This window comes from Castor canadensis, chromosome 8 (assembly GCF_047511655.1).
Source record: "Castor canadensis chromosome 8, mCasCan1.hap1v2, whole genome shotgun sequence".
Taxonomy (NCBI): Eukaryota; Metazoa; Chordata; class Mammalia; order Rodentia; family Castoridae; genus Castor; species Castor canadensis.
In genome coordinates, this window is record NC_133393.1 from 158293120 (window position 1) to 158318012 (window position 24893).

At 47.4% G+C, this 24893-nt stretch overlaps 1 protein-coding gene across 1 annotated transcript in view; it reads right to left on the reverse strand.

Annotated features, from left to right (window-relative positions):
* Positions 1-1755: 1755 nt before the first annotated feature.
* Ttll8 (tubulin tyrosine ligase like 8) overlaps positions 1756-24893 on the reverse strand; it is a 29138-nt gene continuing 6000 nt past the window's right edge. The window contains exons 7-12 of the mRNA XM_074084890.1: positions 13496-13688; positions 8584-8732; positions 6079-6322; positions 3640-4075; positions 2476-2947; positions 1756-1811 (exon numbers count right to left, since the gene is read on the reverse strand). Coding sequence (XP_073940991.1) covers positions 1756-1811; positions 2476-2947; positions 3640-4075; positions 6079-6322; positions 8584-8732; positions 13496-13688 — 1550 coding nt within the window. The remainder of the gene's footprint in view (positions 1812-2475; positions 2948-3639; positions 4076-6078; positions 6323-8583; positions 8733-13495; positions 13689-24893) is intronic.

Genomic DNA, 24893 nt, shown 5'->3' on the forward strand with positions numbered 1-24893 from the left:
ATTAGGGAAAGATCCAGACTCAGAAAAATATTGCATCTTCGATTTACCACGCTTTGGCTCAGGAACCGCCCTCACCTGGCCGGGAACCACAACCTTCCCACTCATTGACTACTGAACGGGAATCACCTGGTTCTCCCCTACCCCAGGTTATCATAGGTTTTAAAAGCACCTGAAGAGAGGAAACACATTCTCTCAGCTTCTGGCATCCACCTGGGCCTCACCACACTTCCCTTTGTATTTCCATTCCCTAACTTTTAATAATTTCCATTTATGCCCCCCCAAAAATCCAAGTGATTCATCAAATAAATTAGCAGATTTGGCAAACTCTGCTGAATTTCTATAACCACACTTAGTTTGTAGATACAGTAAAATTATAAACTAGAATAAGAGGAAAACACACAGAATAAATCCACCAAGGAACAGTTAGAGAAACACTACAAAGAGTTTACTGGAAAACACTGAAGGGTAGGTAAGTGGAGAGAGACACCATGTTCACAGATTAGAAGGCTCATTGTGACAAGGAGTCAGTTCTCCTCAAATTGGTATATGAGTTTAACTTAATCCCAATAAAAATCCCAGGTTTTATTGCTGTTGTTTGTGGTACTGACAGCCTGACTCTGGAAGTATGGAGTTAGGAGTAGCCCAATCTTTTCCAAGGAAGAGAGACAAGATGGTGGAGTAACAAAGGCAAAGCCACAGGAAGGAAGGCACTGTGGCACTGACTCAAGGTAGACAAGCAGACTGAGGTGACAGACCAGGAAGTCCAGAGACAGACCCTTGTGTGTGAGAACACAGGACATGTGGAGTGTCCCTATGAGAGTCCCATTGGAGTCTGTTGAGGATCCAACCAAAAATCAATTAGATCCTGTCTCACCCCAGGACAGGCCAGGTCCAGGAGCCCCAGGTGTGAAGAGCAGCAACAAGGCAGCTTGAAGACACCCCTGGAGGTCCCCTCATGACCCGAGGTGAGGATCTTCCTCACCACAGTCACTGAGATTAGAGAAGTTGATCGTTTCACCTTTATTGAAAGTAAGATGGTTTTAAATCAAAAGACCCTACAAAGACGTGAAAAGACAAGTCATGAGGTAGGAGATGGGATCTGCAATGAAAAGAAGGGTGTGCAGAACAGACACAAATGCAGAAGAGGGAGACTGTGACGCTACAGACAGCCGACCTAAGACTCTGCAGAACGGGAAGCCAGCGCGGTTGATAAATGTCTGGATTAGCTCATTTCCATTTCATTAGTGAATGGAGATGTGCAAAGAGCCCACTGCACACCACAGAGAGGCACATGCTGAGGTGCCTGTGACTGACTGAGGCAGTGATAGAAGCAACAGTCACCTGCCTGATACTGGTCTGGGTGCAAATCAGCTCAGTCCCTGGGCCATGCCTGCAACACCTGATGAAGGGGGGTGACCAGTGTCCCCCCCAATTCACGCCCATCTGGAAAATTCCTTATTTGGAAATAGGGTCTTTGCCAATGTAATCGATGAAGGAGGTCATGCTGGAGTCAGCTGGGCCCTAACCCAGTGACCACTTTCCTCATAGGAGGGAGGGCTGGACACAGGGAAGAGGCCAGAGCAAAGACAGACACAGACACTGGAGTGATGTGGCCAGCAGAATCAGGGAGGACCCTCTCCCCAGGGTCCTTGGAAGCTTGGTCTGACAGACCTCGTCTCAGCTTCCAGTCCAGGTTAGTGAGACACAAATTTCTGTTGTTTTCAGCCCCTGGTTTGTGGTTTGTGTTATGGTTGCTCATGCCCGGTGAGTTGGAGTTGTCTTGTCTGCTGACAACTCCCCCAGGAAGACATCTGTGGAAAGCCCCACAACGCTCCTGGAGAGTCATCACAGAGGAAGCGGGCAAGCTGCCATGTCCTCCAGGGACCCAGCCTTCCCTGACACCAGTGCTCCTCCTGCCGGCGCCCCTGTGGCCAATCACACATCTGTATGTCAGTAGTAGGATCCCTACCCTGAGCTTTCCTGACCAGGTGGCTGGGAAGCAAGGAGAGAGAGGGAGAGGGGGAGGGAGAGAGAGAGGGAGAGAGAGAGGGAGAGGAGAGGGGGAGGGAGGAGAAAGAGGAGAAGAAGGAGGACAGAGAGAGAGAGAGAGAGAGAGAGAAGACCAGGCATGGGGTGGGGTGGGAGGACAGTGCACCTGAGTAGAGCAAGGTAGGGCCTGACCCGAACCCTGTGGACAGTTACTGCATGACAGGCACTCCTGGTAGCTGGCTCACCCGGCTGGCTCTCCACCAGAGACCCCAGTGCCAGGCCAGGTCAGTGCCAGGCCAGTTTCTGGCCCTATTCCCAAGCTCAGGTTGGAGCCCCTATCAGGAGATGCCCTGTTCCGGTCCTGTGCCATGCCCTGAAGGACATAGCCAGCTCTCCCTCCTTGAGGGCTGGGATGGAGCCTACAGCCCCCAGGTAACCATGGGGATGAGGGATGGGACACAGACAAGCATGAGGTCCCGCAGTTACCTGGTGCTCTGGGCGGCTGAGACAGACTGCCCTCCACTGTCTTCACGCTCTGCAGCACAGGTGTCAGAGGATGCACACTTAGAAAGTGTGGATCCAAGTGTCTGACGGGCTGGGCTTTGGTGAAACCACTTCTCGGGGTCTTAATGTCTATGTGTTGATAGTTACAGGCAGGGAGTGCATGGACGGACCTCGCTCGACAGCTCTTCTCCAGTGGCTTCTGCACAGGTGCAGACCAGCTGGAGGAGAGGACCTTCGTGTTTTCTGGTTTCCAGTCTGGCTGCACGGCTGGGCCAGGAGGTTCCCCTGCTAGTTCCAGCCCCACCCAGGGGCTCTGTGCTTTAAGAGGCTGCGGGTCTGAGAGTGAGTCCAAGTTGAGGTTGGTGATGTGTGGCATTTGCTTCTTGGCTTTCTTCACATTGATGCCTTCCACGCACAGGTCGGACCCGCTAAACGGGGGCAGCTCCACGGCAGGCTGGGAGAGGAGGTGGCAGGTCAGAGCCCCCCGACCCAGGGATGGGCACCGAGGGCCTACAACCAGGGACCTGTTGTGCCCTCTCCTGAGTTCTGCAGCCAATTGTGAGGTCTTAGGGAGAAGCACGGCTGTGCTTCCTGATGGCTCAGACACCCATAGGGTCTCTCCTTTAGAGAGCCCAGCTTGTTTCCAGACTCAGAACTCAACCAATGGGACAAGGATCCAGAGGCAACCCCCGGCCCCTTGCCCTGCTGGCCTGCTGGAAAGTCCTCAAGGGGAAGAGGCCCTGGAGAGACCTCTGAATGAGGGGAACAGCCCACAAGGGCCTGAGGGGCCAGGTCAGGGCCTCATCTGCTGGCCACAGAGTCAGGGATGGGGGTAGGAGATGCGAACGAGAGGAAAGAAGGCTGTACCATGAAAACCACAGGGGTTGAGTCACCAGGGCTGCCCAGACCCCCACCCAGTGAATAGCATGAGTGCCTCACTCAGTGCAGACAAGAGGGGTGAGCTCAGGGGAGACCAAGGCAGGTCCAGGCCCTCGACACCTCTGAGCACAGCCAGAGTCACACTTGCCAGACCTGGGGAACAGGATCTGTGTCCTCCAGTGACCACGAAAGCAGAGGTAGTGGTGGTGTGGAGCCCAGCCCGTGGACGGGACTCTGGCATTGGAGTGGCGTGGGCACTGCATTCACCTGTCTCCACAGGAGCTCAAAGTTGCCAATGTCACAGTTGCGATCCAGCTTTCGGTCCACCACGACCTTGATGGTGTCCTCCTGCACCTGGGCACAGAGCTGGGCCGTGACAGGCGTGGACGGGTGCATGGTGGGGCTGGAGTTGATCTCGATCAGCCAGGGCTTAAAGTCCCGCCCAAGGATGAAGTCGGCACCGTACAGCTCGAAACTGTTCTTGCGTGCCTCCACGTGGTCCTGGGCCGCCCGCATGACGTGGGTGATGGCCCTCTTCATGGACGGATAGATGGTGCTGCCCCACGCTGTCCCGCGGCCCCTCTTCTGCAGGTACTCCTGGAAGCGGGAGCTGGTCCACATGTTGTGGCCGGGCAGCAGTGGGCTACGCTCCTTGTCGTTCTTGAGTCGCCTCTGGATGGAGTTGTTGCACAAGTGGATGGCACTGCAGGCAAGGCACCTGTGAGGCCTCTGGGTGCCAGCCACCTTCCCAGGGAGCCTGCTGCCCCAGCCAGCCAGCCCTGAGGACCTCGCGCCTGGCTTGGTGCAGGGCAGCTGAGAGAGGCCTGGGCTCTGCTGGGTCTGCAGTCTGGGGGCCTCAGCCAGCCTGGGGGACGCCACGGGTTGTACTGGGCGCCACCCCCTAGGACGCTCCATCTGTAAAACCTCCTCAAGGCTTAGTTTGCCCACCCACACAGTCCCTGATGGGCTGATCCAGGCAAGGCAGATTCACCTAACCGAAAGTCCAAGTGGGTGTACTTACATTCTTGCCTTGTTCTAAACAGATTTAAGATAAATAATATCTTTTAGATCATCAAATACTGTTTGGGGTCAAGAGCACTTTCTTTTCTTTCTTTTCCTTCCCTCCCTCCCTCTCTCGCTTCTTCCCTTCCTCTTTATTTTTCTTCTTTTTTTTTTTTTTATGACAGTACTGGGGCTTGAACTCAGGGCCTCACACCTCCTGGACAAGTGCTCTACACTTGAGCTATGGCCCCAACCCTTCTTTATGCTTTAGTGATTTCTCAGATAAGGTCCTGTTTTTTTGCCAGGGTTCAGCCTTAGACCTCGATCCTCCTTTATGCCTCCCATGTAGCTGGGATTACAGAGGCACACATCCCCACGCCCAGTTTATTTGTTGAGATGGGGTCTCATGTTTTGCCCAGCTGGCTTCAAACTTTCATCTTCCTGATATCCACTCCCAAGTAGCTGGTATTTCAGGCATGAACCACAGTGCCCAACTGTCTAGAACATCTTCATTTGAACTGCAGGTTTATAGGGTAGGTACGCTGGGCTGGGAATTTTCATACAGGTCTAGGGTACAGCATTCCCCTAGTATAGTATACTTCCATAAGAAGTATAGTAAACTATACTTCCATAAGAAGTAGACAAAAATTTAAAAAGATACAGCCATCTACAAGAGTTTTCAAAATTAAAATTAGTGAGCTGGGTAGGTGGTACAAGCCTGTAATCCCAGCTAATTAGGAGGCAGTAGGGGTGGGATTGTGAGTTCCAGACCAGCCAGAGCAAAATTAGTAAGACTATATTTCAAAAATAAAATAGAAGCCAGGGGCTGGTGGCTCAAGCCTGTTAATCCTAGCTACTCAGGAGGCAGCAATCAGGAGGATCGTGGTTTGAAGCCAGCTCAGGCAAATAGTTCCACGAGACCCTATCTCGAAAAAACCCTTCACAGAACAGGGCTGGTGGAGTGGCTCAATGTGTAGGCTCTGAGTTCAAGCCACAGTACTGTCCCCCACCAAAAAAAAAAGGGTGGGGGTGAGTACGGCTCAAGTGGTAGAGTGCTTGACTAGCATTCATGAGGCCCTGGGTTCAATCCCCAATGCTACAAAAAGAAAAAGAAAAGAAAAATGGTGGTATCAGGGCTTTGGACCTACAGTGCTAACATTTAACCACTTTAATTTTTGTCTGTGCCCGCTGGGCCATTCTCAGTTTCAAGGAACCTCCTGTCAGCCCAGGCTCAGGGAGGGTATGCGATTTGCCAGGCACAGCCCTCGTGGCCTGGTGGTGCCAGGTTGGGTCCAGGTATGGGTGCTGCACAGGACTCCCTTTGCACAGTGAGTTCCTGTATCCCTCCTCTGTCCCTTGTCCAAAGGCCCCTACTTCCTGCTAGCCCCACCCCAGGTGTGACCTAACAGGTGTGACTACAGATGGTCTGGGAGCAGAGTTCACCCAGCAAGGTTGAACAACCCTCAGCCTCCCTGGACTCTCTTCTCAAAGGTCCCCAGCCCTGCCTGCTGAGTGACAGTCACAAAACCACCAGGGAAAGCTGGGCCCAGGTGAGGCTGGTGGAAACTCTGCTCCTGAGGATTCAGAGGGGCTCTCACTGTCCTGCCCACACTGGGACCTGGCAAGGTGGGGTTTGTCCGCCCCACGCACACCCAGGCCTCGTGTTCAATTGCTGCTGGGAGCATTGAGCTAGGCCCTGCTGACCTGTCCAGATTGTCCAGGGAGAAACGCTGGGTGGAGAAACGCAGGTAGCTCTCCTTGTAGAACCAGATGGTCAGGGGGTTCCAGTCTGTCACCAGGAACCACTGCCGGATGTCAAACTTGGTGTCATAGATGAGCATCGGTGTCTCGATGTACTTCTGGACCACCCACTTGTTGTCCTTGGTGGCCGGGGGGTCTGCAGCCACCAGCTCCAGGATGCTCTCCACACGGTCCATGCACACAATGTCTGCAAGGACAGGAGGTGGCTCTGCCCACTGTGCCACAGCCCCCCACGGTCAGGCTCGGCTAACACCCACCCAGACTTTAGTCCAGGGAGAGGAGGCTGTAGCCGGTGCCACTCACCCAATTCTCACAGCACAGGGCCCACCCCACAGTCCAGAGAGGACACAGTAGCAATCAGGGCAGGGATGAGGCACCAGCAGAGGCACCAGGCTAGGGTCACACTCTGGAATGTGGTGTAAACAAGGAGGCAGGAGCTGCTCCAAAACCTTAGAGCATCAGCAGGGGCCTTAGAGGCCAGGGAGGGCTAATGCCAAGAGGTCACTGGTAAAGGCGATGAGCTGGAGAAGGGGACACTAAAGGTCTCCCCCCTGTCCCTCTCCTCTACTCATAGGCAGGCTCCACAATTTCTTCCCACTCTTGCCCCTGAAATTAGGCTACATGACCTATGATGACCAGGGATGTGGGGAAGGAGTGATGTTCTACAGTGCTGAGTGCTAGTGACAGACCCTTCGGCCAGCTTTCCTCTGCTATGACAACCCTGAAGACTCTGGCAATGGGCGCTTTGATGGCTCCTCCAGACCTCAGCAGAACCAGTTCATCTGTTACTCATGTTTGAGGCCCAATCCACCCCACCCATGAGTAACAGATGAACTGGTTCTGCTGAAGTTTGAGGGGCTGTTCGTTACACGGTGCCATCTGGCTAATCCTGATGAATAGAGGCTGGAGGAAAGCTCGGTCCATAGAGCCCCAGAGGCACAAGGTGAGTTCTCACAAAACACAAGACTCTCATTTCTTCATTATAGCAAGTTGGGACCTTGCCGGAAATGGAAGCTCAGGGCATAGCAGAGAGTGCATTGGTTCACAGCAACAGATCTGAGCTGTCCGTGGTGCATCCCTGGGGGGCGCAGGTGTCTGCAGCAGGAGGAAGGGACGGCCTGATGGACAAGGGAAGACATAGGCTGCTTGGGAAGATGAGTGGGCTCAGGACAGGGCCCAAGGAGGAGCACAGCACACATGGACAAGCAGAGTGGACACCACAGGAGAGAAGGAGGACGCCCCCAAAGCCTGCAGACACCTGGGGAACATGGTCTAGGAGAGAGAACATTTCAGGACAGAAGACGATAGGACTGAATGCAATAAAATCACACATGAGTAAAGGCTTTTAAAATTCACTACAATCAACCACTGTGAATTTAAAATACTTTCTGGAATAGCTCGAGAGGCAAACAGAGTATCCAAACTAAAGTCTATTTAAATACTGAGCAGTACAGGACATTCTGTAACATCAACAAGAGGTGTGGCAAAGCCACGTACGGAGGAAATCACATAGCCTTAAAGCTTTTATTATTGCTCGTGAAAGACTGGAAACAAATGAACTTAGTGTTTAAGTCAAAGAAAAGGGAAAAATAATCCTTCATAGGAAAATTGAAAAGTGCAATTGAAAGTTGTTTCTTAGAAACACGAATGAGATTAGAAGACAGACACACAGACAGACATATGCACAGACACACCTACACAGACAGACATACACACACAGATTCACATAGACACATAGACATACACACATACACAGATAGACACAGATACACACACAGACAGATACACATAGACACACACACATAGATACACATATACAGACAGACATACACACGCACAGACACACATACACAGACACACACCCATACACAGACAGACTCACACACACAGACATACACGCACATAGACTCACAGACACACACACAGTAGGAAAAAAGCAAAGAGAGTCATGGCTGTAATTTAAGGAGACCAGGTAGAAAACCTGAATGGACCAGTAGCCATAATCACAGACAAAATTTAAAAGGTGCCTAAGGGAAAGCCTGTCTTTCTTCACAGGTGAGTTTATCATGAATCCATGAACAGGAGTTGCCTTGCTGTTTGAGATCAAAGTCCTTCACCCATTTTACAGGCTAGAATGAGCCTGTTGCTAAGATCACCCACAGTAATAAAAAAGAAAGCTGTGAGCAGTTGAACTCGTGAGTACAGATGAGGAAATGGTAACTAAGTGGGTGAACCCCAATCCAGCAAGTGAGGTGCACTTCCAGACACCTCCTCTTCCAGTGTGGCTCAGCTGCCCGTGGGTCCTGAGCCCCAGACTGGCCTTGGCGTTCAGCTCCCTGTCCCTTCCCTGCAGAGCTGTGAGCGTTGAGCCCGGCCTCGCTGATGCAGAGCAGGTGGCCGTCTGCAGTGGAGGCTGCAGCGCAGGAGGCCCCACACCCAGGAACTCACCTCGGCCCCGGGACTTGGCTGCAGGCTTTATAATCCAGATGTTCCGAAGCCCATCGATCTCTGTCTGAGGGTTCACAGAAGTGATTTTATTCAGCAGAGCTTGGCACTGTGAAAAGTAGCTTCTTGAGTCGGAGATGAAGGCATTGCCACTAAAAAGCAAGATCCAGAAAGATCATGAGGCCGAGAGATGGTGCTAGAGGCTGGGGACCAGTGGGCACCTTCCCTCTAGGACAACTAGTGGCCACCTGGCAGGAAAGGCCAGGGGAAGGTCAGGACATTCCACCACCTGAGGACATGGCAAGGCGAGGACAGGGCATGTCAAGAAGTGAGGACCTGGATTGGTGGATGTGGACTGCACGTAGTTGCCAGCTGGGAGCAAGGCAGATCCCTGTGCCAAGGCTCTGCCTGTGTTGGTGGTGCCCAGATGGACCTCCATAGGACAATGACCCTCTGTGTAGGCCTGCCCGTCCAATACCAACACCCAGCTTTCTGCCCTGTGAGCTGAACCTGTCCCACAACCTTCTTGGTGGTTTTGAAGAGCCATGGTAGCAATGGGCCTGACTAGGGAGCCACCAAAATCTAAAGGAACAAGGCCAGGAGTCAGTAGAGCCGTCTGAGGGACATTCACTCAGCAAGCCCTCCAGGACCCGTGCCCACCACCATCTGTGGGCAGGCCCAATGCATAGGGTCCCAAGACCACTGGCCACACTCAGGCTGGGGACCTGGAGGTGGGGGTAGATGTTTTAGGGGAAAAGGGACATCTGTGTTTGGTTCACTAGCTGGGAGCAAAGGGCAGCATTCAGGAGAAAGTGAAGTGTGGGGGTCCTGGCCATGTTGGGTAGGGCTTGCTGCCACTTGGGAGCTGTGGTCGAGGGATGAAAGAGCAAGAGCACCCAGTGGAGCCAGCCCCTCCCTGGCTGGGTGCAGGAACAGGAGTGACGTGTGCTACCCTGGGTTGATGGACGTGAGGTCTCCCCTCACATGTTGTTTGACCCCGGAATGACAGGACAGCTCAACGGGAATTAGGACATGGTGCAACTGGATACAGACTGCCCCAGCCCCCTCCATGCCCCCTAACATCGTGCAGCCTGCAACATGGGCCTGGACTATCACCAGGCAAGTGCCGGGCAGCACAGGTGTCATCATGGCTGTGGCCCAGAAAGAAGACTCACAGTCTGCCATCCAGTGGGAAGGAAGCTCTCACAACCTCTCCAGCCCCCCAGGGCCCAGGGAGCCAGGGGAGGAGGCTGGGAGGATGTGAGACTATCTGCCAGTCAGTGGAGGACAGGACTAGAGCCTGGCAAGGTTTTAGGAAGCAATGCCCTCAGGCTGGGCCCCTCAGAGAACACACAGGTCCTTGAGATCCCATGATAAGAAAGGGGTGCAGCCGTCCCGGGCTCTCGGGGTCCTGACACCTGGGCACCCGCGTGGGGCCTCAGCAAGGACCGAGCAGGGTCCTGGGGCTCTCAGCGGGCTGCGGGATGTTAGGGGGCAGTCACAGCCAAGTGACACCAAACCTGCTGTCCTCCTGGTTTGAATGTCACACAGGGCCCAATGCTGCCACCCTGTGGTGACACCTGAATACTTCTTTTTCACTGAGGTCTAAGAAAGTACGTAACGCCCTACTCAAAAAAGGGAAGTTTGACCATTTTTACTCAGAAGGTTTCTTACTATTCCGTCCCGGTCAATGGCAACCAGCTATCATTCTGATTTTTTTAAAACCGGTACTGGAGATTGCACCCAGGGCCTCATGCTCAAGTGCCCAGCCTCTCGAGTCACACCCCCAGTTCTTTTGTTCTTATTGTGGTTTTGAGACAAGATCTCAGCTAACTTTCCCCAGGCGGGCCTCGAACTCTATCCTCCTCCTACCTCCACCTCCTGCGTAGCTGGGATTACAGACGTGCACCACCATGCCAGCCCATTGTGGGTTTGACCTGCATTTCTCTGGTGCCTGTTGAGTCTTATTGCACAGCTTGGTATCTTCTTTTTGTGAAGGGGCAATACATCTATGACAGCTCATCTGTGAGAATACATGGGGAATTTCTGCCAAGGGACTAAATGAATGGACTCCTTTGATGAGTTAAGTCAAGATACAGTAACCAAAACTCTAGCAGAGGTGTCAGAGAAAAAGAGAGGCCCGCAGAACAGGATGACATTCTAGAAAAGACGAGTCTATTAGAAGGACTTTCGTGATGGCCAGGAGGAGGCCAGATCAGAGACACATGGGACACAGTGCAGCACACGTGCATCTGGAATCCTAGAACGAGAGGAGACAGAAAACAGGGCAGATGCAACAGTGCAGAAACAATGACCAGGGAAGGCTCCAACCCCCAGATCAAAGATGCCACACAAATCCCAGCAAGGATAAATACAAACAGAACTCCTCCTGGAAACACTGTAACCGAGGTGATAAAACCAAAGACAAGGTCAGGCCAGGTGGCTGGAGCCCAGTAACTGGGGCTACTTGGGAGGCAGAGATCAGGAGTATGGTTTGAGGTCAGCAGCACAGGCAAACAAGTTCAAGAGACCCCATCTCAACCAGTAGCTTGGTGCTATGTCTCATGCCTGCCATCCCAGTTATGCAGTTAGCATAAATAGGAGGATCACAGTCCAGGCCAGCCTGGGCATTAGGTGAGACCCTATCTCAAAAATAACCAAAGCAAAAAGGACATGGCTCAAAGAGTATAGCACCTGTTTAGCAAGCATGAGGCCCCGAGTTCAATCCCCAGTTTTCCCCCTACCCCTCCAAAAAAAGACAAAACCTTAAAGCACTCAGAGAAAAAGATAATACCTTCAAGGGAACAAAAATGACACCTACACAAGATTTCTAAACAAAACTATGAAAGCCAGAAGAAAATGAAACATCTAATAGTGCATCAAAGAACAATAAAAACCTGTGCAACTGAGAATTTTATTCCAGAGAAAACACCTTTCAAAACTGAAGGAAAAATTTAGGCTTTTTGAAACCAAGAAAATCTAAGAGTTATCCAATTGGCAGATTATCACTAGAAAAAATATTAAAAGAAGTTTCTCGGGAGGAAAGAAAATTATCCTGGACAGTCATGGAACCTCAGGAGAGAACACAGAGTCTTTGAAAGGGTTAATATGCAGAAATATTAAAATTATCAGCTGTCTAAAGAAATATGTCACACCAGTTTACAACAAAGACAGAGGGGACAAGTAAAGAGCTTCAGGAAGAGAAGGGAGGAAAACGAGTCACACTGCTGTGACTTGTGTGGGAAGCGGTAGAAGTTCTGATTGAAGGTGACTAATAAAAATACTGAAGGAAGTCGGGAGTGGTGCAGCATGCCTGCAATCTCAGTGCTGGAGAAGTTGGGGCAGGAGGAGCTTGAGTTTCAGGCAGGGCTACATGGTGAGACCAAGAATCTACAACCTGTGTAGAAGTAAAATCTGACCATAGCATGTCAAGCAAGAAGAAGTAGATGGAGTTAAATTATTTTAAGGTTTTAAAATTGTCCAGAAAATGGCAAAAATACAAATTTAAGGTAGACTGTAATGAGTCGAAGATGGAAAAATATATAGCTAAGAAGGAGCATCGGAGATAAACAGAAGCGTTAGGAATAATCCAAAAAACAGTAGGAGAGGAGGTGAAGCAAGAACGAAACAAAAAAGCAAGACAAAGACTTAAGCCCAACACACTAACAATGGCTCTCAGGGTAAATGACATTCCAATTCATAGAAAGAGATCCCAAGTTTGAGCAAAAAGCAAGACCCAGTCATTTCTTTAAATGCAAAGGCATCAAGGGACAGAGAGTAAAGATTGAAAAAAGATACATGTTTTGCAACATCGGTCTAAAGAAATCTGGTGGGGCTGAGCTTTTATCAGAACAAGCAGAATTCAAGGGAAGTCTTGTTATTAGAGATGAAGAGGAAACTTCCAAGCCACAGGAAAGCTCCGAATCCGATATACTGACTCGAAGAAGTGAAGAGGGAATTAGAAGAATCCTCACATCCTTGCAGGTGGTGATTCTTCCCACTCAGTATCTCAGAGGACAAGCAGGCGAAATAGCCAGTTAGGGTCTCAACGGAACTGCACTGACAATTTTAGGGTACACCACCTAGTGACTGCAGAACACATGTTCTATTCACACCCCTGCGGAAGCAGAGGACCTCTGGGCCTTTGCGGGAAGGGTGACCGGCTGAGCGAGGCTGCCAATGCTCTTGATTGGGATGTGGCTCCAGGTGAACCCAGCAAAACTCCATCTGCCCGCACAGACATGACTGTGCACCCTTAACTGGACTTATGTTAAGCCTCAACAGCGAAGAGAAACGACGAAAAGAAGGAAAGTGCTTGGCTGACCCAAAGGCAGGAAGGAAGGGGCAAAGAGTAAAGATGCCCAGGATGGTGTGTGGGGCTGCTGCAGACCCTGGAAACACCGCCTCTCACCGCCTTGATTTCTGTCCTCCTGGGGGTGCCTAAGCCATTCCCACCCCTACTCATCTTGCCAGTGGCCATGGTGAAGGGGTGCTGGACCCCAGCCTGGGAAGACATGGCCCCCTGGAAGAGGAGGAAAGCAGGGTCGGCCTGTGGGCCCGAGAGCAGTGAGGGGCATGAAGATGGTCCAGAGGCCTGGGCAGCACCTAACCTGGTGGGTTAGATTTGACCCTGAGTGGGACAAATCTACCTGGGCTGTTGTGGCTCCAAAGGAGACTAAACACAAAAGGGGTTGGGAGCTGCAGGATGTGACCAGACCCCAAAGGCACCTGAGGGGATGCTATTCTCTCAACAGCCTACAGGGCACTGGTGGGACCAGAGGGCCTGGGTACCCCAATGTGTAGGCAGGCACCCCAACGCCTAGGGCTGCTACTGCCCCAGGCAGCTCCCAAAGAGCCCTCTGGAGGGAACACACGTTCTCAGTGGCAGGGGCAGCTCGGCAGGGCAGTGTCTTACTGGACCAGGGAGTAGTACTGCTGTGTGAGGTCATTCCACTGAGCCTCTGAGAGCGCCTCTGTGCCGGTCTCTGACTCGTCGATGTCCTCGTGCTCCAGCTGCCCCAGGTAGGCCTCGCACACCTTGCACGCCGTGTCCACAAGCTGTCCGGAGAGGCCTCTGAGCTTGCTGTCTGTATTCTCAGGCTCTGAAACTGAAGCACAGGTGTCAGTGTGTCACCAAGGCGACACGGGGCTGCCCTACCCTGTCGTGCTGCAGAGCCCTGCAGGGCAGTGCCCTGGGGTGACATCTCCTTCTCAGCAGGTAGCCCCTGCCCCCACGGGTCCCATCTTCTGGCTGTTCCACGTCAACATACCGCAGCTGAACTCAGCTCCTCACAGTGGTGAGGAGACATTAAAAAAAACATGCTTTCTGATCACATGCTTTGTGACCAGCTCTGTGACTAGACCATGCAGCTCTGGTGCTCATGAGCTGCCGTCAGTGCCACTTCCTGTCACGACAGTTGCTAGCACACATGGCCACCATGGCCTGGCACCTAACCCCTTACACAGCCCTCTCTGAATTCCATGACTCAGGACCACTACTGAGTTTCAGGAAGTGTAGCTGAAGGTAAGGCTCCAATGGCCCAGAAATGTGGGCTGTGGATGAGAACCACCACTGTCCATCCCACTGTGACAGCCGAGGGAGGCACAACAGGAGGAAGTGGCAAGGTTGTGGCAGGCATGGGGAAGCAGCTGGGGGTGCTCTGGGCACTGTGCTGGTAGAATCAGGGCACCAGGGTGTAGACCAGGCAGGCCGTGCTGCAGGGCAGAGCACTGACTTCACAAAATATAAAGTAACCATCATAAAGTGAATGATGCCCTTCTGGCTTCCACATGTGAGAGGTGTGAAGTTACCATTCCAAAATAAGAAGCCAAACAAAGTACAGAATCAACAATTCCTCGATCCTCCAGAGAAGTGAGGTCAAAAGCAGAGCTACTGCCCCCAAGTTGGAGAGACAGACAGGCAAATATGGAAAGTCACAGCCTCACAGAGCAGAGACCTCCTCAGGAATGGACAAGGATGTACGATGAACTCTGGGAGGAAATTCCACAAAAGGCAGAAACAGAGAGGAAGAAAAAAATGTGACCAAAGAACAAGGCCAACAAACAGAAAACAGTAACAAATATGGTAGATGTCCATTCAATTACACCCATAATTACTTTAAATATAAATATTTAAATATACCAATCAAAAGACAGAGATCGCCAGAGTGGATTAAATAACAGGACCCAACTCTGTTTTCCCTAAGAAGCTCACTTTAAGTAGAAGAAACAGATTAAAAGTAAAGAGACAAAAAAGAAAGGTAGAGTTACAATGTTCATTTCAGACAGAGCAGATGTCGGAGAAAGGAAAATGACCAGGGGTAGAAAGGGCATAATGAAGAAGGAGCCAATTCTCCAGAAAGACGTTAACAATCCTTAACACATATGCACCTAGTGACAGACTTTCAAAGTAGGAAAAACTGATAGAACTTCAAAGACAAGTTGAGATTGCTCCACTCTCATGGCTGGAGACTTTAATACCCTGGTGTCAGTAATGGACAGATCCACGTGAGCTCAAGACCAACCTGGGCTGCACAGTGAGACCCTGTCTAAAATAAACACATAAATAGAACAAAATAAAGATAAAAAAGAGATCAAGGAGACAGAAAATAGTATCTATAACAACCCCATCAGTCAACTGGATACAACTGACATCTCACAATACTTGACCCAACAACAGCAAAGATGCTTCTCGACTTCACGTGGAACATTTACCAAGATAGACAAGACAGACCGCGGTCTGGCAATAAAACGCACATTAGCAAATCAGTCATATAATGTCTGCTCTCAGACCACAATGGAATTAAACTAGAAATTAATGTAAAAGATAGCTGGAAAAATCCCAAAGTACTTGGAGATTAAACAATACACTTCTAAATAACACACAGGGCAAAGAAGAAATCTCAAGAGAAAAATTTAAATATTTTGGGCTGGAGGCATGGCTCAAGAGGCAGAGTTCCTGCCTAGCAAGTGTGAAGCCCTGAGTTCAACCCTCAGTACCACCCTCTCCCCCTAAAAAGAAAGAAAATGAAAACACAACTCATCAAACTTTGTGGGATGCCACAAAAGCAGTGCTTAGAGAATACTTTTCAGCACCGAATGCTTATATTAGAAAGTAAAAAGATTTAAAGCTTCTACCTAGGAAAATTAGAAAAACAAGAGTAAACTAAACCCAAAGTAAGCAATATATATACACATATGTGTGTGTATGTACGTGTGTATGTGTATATATATGACATGTTTGTAATAGGTGACTGGGGAAGATGAGAGAGGAAAAGAGAATGACAGTGAATAACATATCACAATACTTTACATCTGTGTATGAAGATGACCTCATGAAATGCACTGAAAGCTGTTGAATAATAGAGGGTGGGGGGAGAGAGAGAGAGAGAGCAATAGACGGGGTTGATCTGATTAAGGTACAATACATGGTGAAATACCATGGTGAAACACCTATGAACAATTAACATACACTTAAAAATGAAGGCCAGGAATGCAACACAAGTATTATTAGGGAGTGGACACTAGTGGGAGAGGAGGGGGAACAGACAGGCCAAGGAAGGGAATATGATTGATGCACCTTGTGTGAAAATAAAATAATGAAACCTGCTGAAATTGTTTTAAGAAGTTGAGGGGGCTGGAGGAAGCGAGTCTAATCAAGGTGCATTTGGAGCACATACGGCAATGTCACCACACCACCCTTGGCACAATAATATACCCTAATCAAATGTGAATGGAGGGAGGGAGGGAAGAAAGAAAAAAGGAGGGAGGGAGGGAGAGAGGAAGGAAGGAAGGGAGGAAGAAAAAAGAAAGGAAGGAAGGGAGGAAGAAAATTTGGTAGAAATCAATGAAATTTAAAACAGGAAATCAATAGAAAAAAAATCAATGAAACCAAAATCTATTTCTTTGAAAAGGGTAATAAAATGAATGTATCTAAGTCAGGATAAGGAAAGAAAAGACACAAATTGCTAATATCAGAAATAAAGAGGAGACATCACTACAGAGCCCACAGACATTAGTAATATGGTAAACCTAGGTGAAATGAACCAATTCCTTGAAAGACACTCTGCCAAAACCCACATGAGAGCAGACGATTGGAAAGGCCTGAATCTACAAAGGAAATTTAATCAATAATTTAAAACTTCTTAGGAATAAGATTCCAAGATGGCGGCTAGAGGGACGAAGCAGAAAGCATGCTTCTCTAAAGTAAAATCGTGGAGAGATGCTGGAGAGACACCTTGCAAGAAAAACCACCAAGAAGAGGTAAAACTCCGACTCCTCCACACCCCCAACCCACCCATAGCATCCCCACTCCATGGTAAATGGAGAAACCAGGAGGGCTCCCGCGCCACCAGACGCCATTTCCTACCGGCTCGAGAGACACAGACCACCATGTGAGCTAAGTGGCTCATGGAACTCCCACAAACAACCTGGGCCAGATCAGCATAGCCCCCTGGACAGAATGACCCCCACCCAAGGAAAAAAGAGAAAAAAAGGCTGAATAAACAACAACAACAACTAAAAGACATGTAGCAAAGAGGGCAGGGCGCCCTGAGTGTGAAGAGGGGGAAGGGGCAACCCCTCATGGAATGGTAAACAAACAAGCCGGCCGGAGAAGGCAGGAGTGGCGGCAGACGCCCAGCAACCAGGAGCAGAAAAGCTTGTAAAAGCGGTGGTGGGAGGAAACTCCACAGGAAAAGGGGGAAGACCCACTTCCCATGTGAACTGTAAATAAACACGCAGGCCTGAGAAAGCGGGTGCAGTGTCACCTCCCCCAGTGTGCTTGGAAAGGGGAAACCTTGTAACAGTGGCGGTCACACCCAGGAGAACTCTAAATAAACAAAGCCTGCGGGGCCAGGTAAATGTTAAGCTCACTCCTGAGATCTGCAATCAATAAAGCCTCCAGCAACAGCAGGCTGACAGCAGCGGGCAGGTGAGCTGCAGCCTCAGATAGCCATTCACAGAACTGTCTCCAGACTCTTTTTTTTTTTTTCTCTTCCTTTGATGAGACTAAGGACTGAACTAGAACTGCATGCTGACGGACTAAATGAAACTGTATTGCATTTGAACTTGGGATATTTTGTTTTGTTTTTGGTTTTTTTTCACCTTTGATGAGACAACAACAGAACTACTTCTGAGACACCATCTCCAGGATTGGAGGCTGAGGGATGAACACCAAAATTATTAAGACTGAAACTTTATTGCATTTGAACTTGGGGATTTTTTTTTTAATCCTCTCTCTGTCTCTCTAATGCCTGTTTAGCTTACTGTTGATTAGTACACTATCTCTCCCTGTTTATTTCTTTGGCATTGTTTTTTTGTTGTTGTTGTTTGTTAGTTTTGGTTTAGTTGTTTGTTTGTTTTTCCCTTTTTCTTTACCTTCTTTGCTTTCCCTCTCCTCTCACCCTCCCATTCTAGATATCACCATTGTTATTATTACAAGCTAGAAAATCCTTAATTGCACACAGTACAGGTACAGTAACAATAGCAAGGACAATGACGGGAAGATGGAAAACATAGGGAAACCAGTTTCCCCACAGCAAAAAATTAGTACAGGAACAAGAGGGGAATGAAGAAAACATACTCAGATCCAGACTCCAACAAAACGAAGATTAAACTATGCCAAAGAACCCAATGAAGCCCACAAGAACAATCTGAAAGAAGAAATCCTGCAAGTAATCAATGAGAATTTTATAGAGATGATACGGGATAGGGTCAACCAAAATGTACAGGAGACACTCAAGAAATTCCAAGACAACAAAAATAGAGAATTTGAGAAAGCACAAGAACAAATAAAAGAAACCATAGAAGCACTGTATAAACACCAAAGTGAAACACAGAACACGATAAAGAGATAAATGAACTCAAGATGAAAATAGACAAGATTAAAGAGGAAACACCCAGGATATGGAAAACCTCAGAAAAAAGAATGAAACAGAACTGCAAAACAAAACAGAAGGCCAATCCAGCAGAATAGAACAAACAGAAGACAGAATCTCAGAACTTGAAGATGAAATGGTAATTAAAGGAAAAACCGAAGAACTATTAATTAAACAACTCAAGACCTGTGAAAAGAAAATGCAAGAACTTACTGACATCATCAAAAGAACAAACTTGAGAATCATAGGCATCGAAGAAGAAGAAGAGGTGCAAGCAAAGGTGCAAAGCATAACATATTCAACAAAATAATTACAGAAAATTTCCCAAATCTAGAGAAAACTATGCCCATACAGGTACAAGAAGCCTCCAGAACTCCAAACAGACCAGACCAAAATAGACATATCATCATTAAAACAACAAGTTCAGAAACTAAGGAAAGAATATTGAAGGCTGTAAGAGAGGAAAAACAAGTAACATACAAAGGAAAACCCATCAAAATCACAGCAGACTTCTCAACAGAAACATTAAAAGCAAGAAGAGCGTGGGGTGAGATCTTCCGGGCACTGAATGAAAATAACTTCAACCCCAGGATACTCTACTCAGCAAAACTATCATTCAAAATAGATGGAGCAATAAAAGTCTTCCGTGATAAGCAGAAACTAAAACAATATGTGACCATAAAGCCACCACTACAAAGGATTCTTCAAGGGATTCTGCACACAGAAAGTGAAACCCAACTTAACCATGAAAAGACAGGCAGCACCAAACTACAGGAAAAGAAAAAGCAAGAAAGTAGGGAGTAACCTCAACTTAGATACACACAACCAAACCTTCAAACAACTAAGACAACTAAATGACAGGAATCACCACATACCTATCAGTACTAACAATGTTAATGGACTTAATTCACCCATCAAAAGACACCGTTTGACAAAATGGATTAAAAAGGAAGATCCAACAATTTGTTGCTTACAGGAGACCCATCTCACTGACAGAAATAAGCATAGGCTTAGGATGAACGGCTGGAAGAAGATTTACCAAGCCAATGGCCCCCGAAAACAGGCAGGAGTAGCAATACTTATCTCTGACAAAGTAGACTTCAAACCTACATTGATCAAATGAGATAAAGAAGGACATTCCATACTAATAAAAGGGGAAATAGACCCAAAGGAAATAATAATCATCAACCTGTATGCACCCAATGTCAACGCACCCAATTTCATCAAACATACCCTGAAAGACCTAAAAGCATATATTAACTCCAACACAGTGGTCGTGGGAGACTTTAACACCCCATTATCATCAATAAATAGGTCATCTAAACAAAAAATCAATAAAGAAATCCAAGATCTAAAATATACCATAGACCAAATGGACCTACTTGATGTCTACAGAACATTTCATCCAACTTCTACACAATATACATTCTTCTCAGCAGCCCATGGAACCTTCTCCAAAATAGATCATATCCTAGGGCACAAAGCAAGTCTCAGCAATATAAGAAAATAGAAATTATACCGTGCATACTATCTGATCACAATGCAGTAAAAGTAGAACTCAACAACAAAAGTAAAGACAAAAAACATGCAAACAGCTGGAAACTAAATAACTCATTACTTAATGAAGAATGGATCATCAATGAAATAAAAGAGGAAATTAAAAAGTTCCTGGAAGTCAATGAAAATGAAAACACAACCTACCGGAACCTATGGGACACAGCAAAGGCAGTCCTGAGAGGAAAGTTTATAGCCATGAGTGCATATATTAAAAAGATTGAAAGATCCCAAATCAGTGACCTAATGATACATCTCAAACTCCTAGAAAAACAAGGAGAAGCAAATCCCAAAACAAATAGAAGGAGAGAAATAATAAAAATAAGAGCTGAAATCAATGAAATAGAAATAAAAAAAAATACAAAGAATTAATGAAACAAAAAGTCAGTTCTTTGAAAAAATAAACAAGATTGATAGACCCCTGGCAAACTTGACTAAAATGAGGAGAGAAAAAAACCCAAATTAGTAAAATCAGGAATGCAAAAGGGGAGATAACAACAAACACCATGGAAGTCCAGGAAATCATCAGAGACTACTTTGAGAAACTTTATTCAAAACAGGAACTAGAGAAAAGGTGAGATCAAAAAGAATTAACCTAGAAGGTAACACCCACGCACAGGAAATCAATGTGAGTCAACTTCCTGTATAGCTATCCTTATCTCAACCAGCAAAAAGCCTTGTTCCTTCCTATTATTGCTTATACTCTCTCTTCAACAAAATTAGAGATAAGGGCAAAATAGCTTCTGCTGGGTAGTGAGGGGTTGGGGGGAAGGAGGGGCGGGGGGCAGGAGGGAGAAATGACCCAAACATTGTATGTACATATGAATATAATTTAAAAAAAAACTTTTTAAAACAGAAAGAACCATGCACAGATGCCTTCTCTGGTAGATCCTACAAGTATTTAAGAAAGGAATTAAATTAATTCTCTACGATCTCTTCCAGAAACAAAGTAGAGGAAACACTTCTACGAGATCACATTACTTTAATCTCCAAATCAGATAAAAACATTACAATGATTCAGTATTAGAGACCAATACCTCTCTGAACATAGATGCAACAATCTCAATAAAATATTAGAAATTTGAGTCCCACAATGGAAAAATAATTATAACCAAGTAGAATTTGTTCTGGGTTATGGGAGGCTGGTTCAATATTTGACAGTCAAATGTGTAGTCATCATATTAACATTACCTCAGTATCCATCTTTCCTGTCACTGGCCACCCTGGCCCTACATACTTGAGGCAGCCTCCACCCAGTTTCCGTTTATACCTAGATGTATAAGGCCCCCTTCAACAGTACCATACGACCACCTTACTTCTGCCGTAAGCCTGGTGATCCTGACCATGTAAACCCTGTCAGACCACAAGGGAATTAAGCCAGAAATCAATGAAAAGCTAGAAAATCCTTGACCTCCCGTTCCCTTCAAATGACCCAATCCAACCCTGTCTCAGGAAACTCATCTCAGAAATGCTGTGGACCCCAGTAAAGGCTCTGGCCCACAAGTGCCCCTCTTTCCACCTGCTGATTACGCACATGTGTCCTGGACAGTCCACCCCTTCCTGTTGACCCTGCAATGCGGGTTGCCCTCTCCTTTTCACCATTCCTGTCTAAGTGACCCTTATGTCATGTCTGACTACATCAAGCCTAACTTAAAAGCTTCAATTAACAAATCACATCAACAGGTTAAAGAAGCAAATGACACAATCAGATGAAGAAAAGGCATTTGACAAAATACAACCCTTTCTGAGGAGAACTCTCAGCACACCAGAAACAGAAGAGCACTTCCTCAATGTCCTAAAGAGTATTTCACCCCCCATCTCACCCCCCAAAAAAAGTACAACTCGCACCCTACTTAATGATGAGAACTCAGCAGCTTTCCTGCTAAGACCAGGAAAAAGGCAAGGATTTCCCTACTCACAGCTGCTTTTCAATAGGAAATCCTAAGGGCTGGAGTGGCTCAGGTGGCAAAGCACCTGCTTAGCAAGCATGATGGCCCTGAGTTCAAGTCCCAGTACCGCCAAAAAAAGAAAAGAAAAATCACCAATAGGAAATCCTAGCCAATGCAATAAGACAAGAAAAGGAGAGAAAAGATGCACAGGTTGGGAAGGAAGAAATGAAGTTCTTCATTCACAGATGATATGACTGTCTATGTAGATAACACAAAGCAATTGACAATCAATCAATCTAACTCCTGGAAGAAATAAGTGACTTCAGTCATTTTCCTATATAGCGGCAAAGAACAATTTGAAATAAAAACCCCAGAGGGCCATTTATATTAGCACTCCCCAAAATGCTATGCTTTAGGTATAAATAAATCTAACAAAATGTGTATGAGAACTTTCAGGAAAACTAAACAGACAGGGACATGGTCCACAAGCATGAATAGGAAACACTCTATGTTACCCAGGTGTCAGTTCTCCCCAGCTTGGTCTATACCCAATCCCAATCAAAATCACAGCCAATTACTTTGTGGATATCAACAAACTGATTCTAAAGTTATACAGAGGAGTCAAAGACCAAAGAGAATAACACAGTCAAAGGGCTTCACGACTTGCACATCCACTGTAGCCGGGCAGTGTGGTGTTGGTGTGACACACAGACTCAGGCAACAGGACCCACACCAATATGGCCAACTTATCTCTGACAAGGGAACAAGAGGAACAATGCAGCAGAGACAGTCTTTTCATTCAATGGAACAACTGGACGTCCACATGTAAAAAACCAAATTGAGAAACAAACCTCACACTTTTCAGAAAAATTAGCTCCAAAGAGATCATTTAAAATGGAACATGGGGGTGGGGAGAGGGAGGGGGCGGGGGGGTGTAAGGGAGGGAGTGGGGGGAGGGGGGAGAAATGACCCAAACATTGTATGCACATATGAATAAAAAATAAATAAAATAAAATAAAATGGAACATGGAAAAATACTAACCTCCTAGAAAAAAAACAGAAGAAAATCATACGACCTTGGGATTTTGTTGACTTTTTTAGCTACAACTCAAAGACTTGATCCATGAAAGCAATGATTGGTAAGTTTAATTTTAATTAAAATTACAAGCTTCTGGTGTATGAAAGTCGTGGTCATGAGACTGTGAAGACAGGCACTAACTGCAGATCTGGAAAAGGAATGCTGTCCCGAGGACACAAAGAGCTCCTGAAGTTCCACAATAAAAACACAAACAACCCAATTTAAAATTGGGTGTGCAATATGAACAGGCATCACCAAAGACGACATGAGGTGGTAACTCCATGAGGAGAGACACCAACACGTCACTAGGGAACAAAGTGATTCTGCTACACAGACCTGTGACAATGATGAAAACCCAGAAGACAGACAACATGGGCTGTGGTTTGGATATGAAGTGTCCCCTAAAAAGCCTCATGTGTTGAGGGCCTGGTCCCCAGATAGTGGCAATCACAAGGACCCTAACGTCATCAGTGGGTTCATCCAGTCCACAGGTGGAATGGCCTATGGGAGATGGGCCCTGGTTGGAAGAAGTAGGTCACCGGGGCATGACTTTGAGGGGTATAAATTGTCCCTGACCCTTCTGGTACACTCTCTGCTTTCTGTTGCCAGAGGTGAGCAGCTTTGCTCCATCACGCTCTTTTGTCATGATATTCTGTCTTGGCACAGGCCTAAAAGCAACGTATCCAGCATCCATGAACTCTAATTTCTGGAAGCATAAGTCAAAATAAATCCTTCCATCTTTTAAGTTGTTTATGTCAGGTATTTTGTCACAGTAACAAGAAACTAACACACCAAATGCTGACAAGGGAGCAACAGAAACTCACTTGTTCATAGCTGTTGGGAATGCAAAATGGCATGGTCACTTCAGTGAGTGGTTGGCAGAAGCTGGGCATGGGGCACACACCGGTGGTCCCAGCTGCTTGGGAAGTGGAGGTAGCTGGATCGCAGTCCAAGGCTAGTCTGGGCAAAAGTGTGAGACCCTATCTAAAAACAGACTACTGCTGAAAAGACTGGAGACATGGCTCAAGGATTTGGGGACATGGCTCAAGTACCAGGGACAGGGCTCAAGGACCAGGGACCTGACTTAAGTACTGAGGACACAGCTCAAGTACTGAGGACATGACTTAAGTACTGGGATCAGGGCTCAGTACTAGGGACAGGACTCAAGTACTGGGATCAGGGCTCAAGAACTGAGGACATGGCTTAAGTAGTAAATGCAAGACCCTGAGTTCAAACCCCAGTAACACACACACGTAGTTGGAAGTTTCTTACACATTCTGCCATAACACCCAGCAATCCAGCAATCATGCTTCTAGCAGCTGCCAACAAGATGTCTTTCAGCAAGGGAGTGGATAAATAAACTGTGGCAATCCAGACAATGGAATAATTATCACTCAACTATCAAGTCATGAGTCAATAGGAAGGACCTCAAGGAAAGGAAAACAAGCTATCAAGTCACGGAAAGACATGGAAGAACCTTTAATTCTCATTGCACAGAAAATGGAGCTAGTCTGGAAAGGCTACAGGCTATGATTCCAACAATATGACTTTCTGGAAAAGGCAGAACAAGGACTAGTGGTTGGTCCTGGAGACAGCAAAAGGACCAGTGGTCCAGGGCTTAGCTCAGCCCATCACAGATGGCCAAGTGGGCCTCAGTTTTATGTCTCCACCCTCTCATCCAGAATCTAAAGAAGGCAATTGCTCCAACCTTCACCTTTTACAAATTCTTCTGCTCTGCTTCTACACTCACTGTATAGAAGTGGATACTCACTGTATCCACCTGGGGCTGGCTGATTGACAAATCACTGTTTGTTCAAATACAGTGTAAACTGCATCACTCTAGCAGGGATGTGGATGGGGTTCACAGGGATGGGCTGGATGGGAGACCTATGTGCCTTCTGCTCAGTTTTGCTG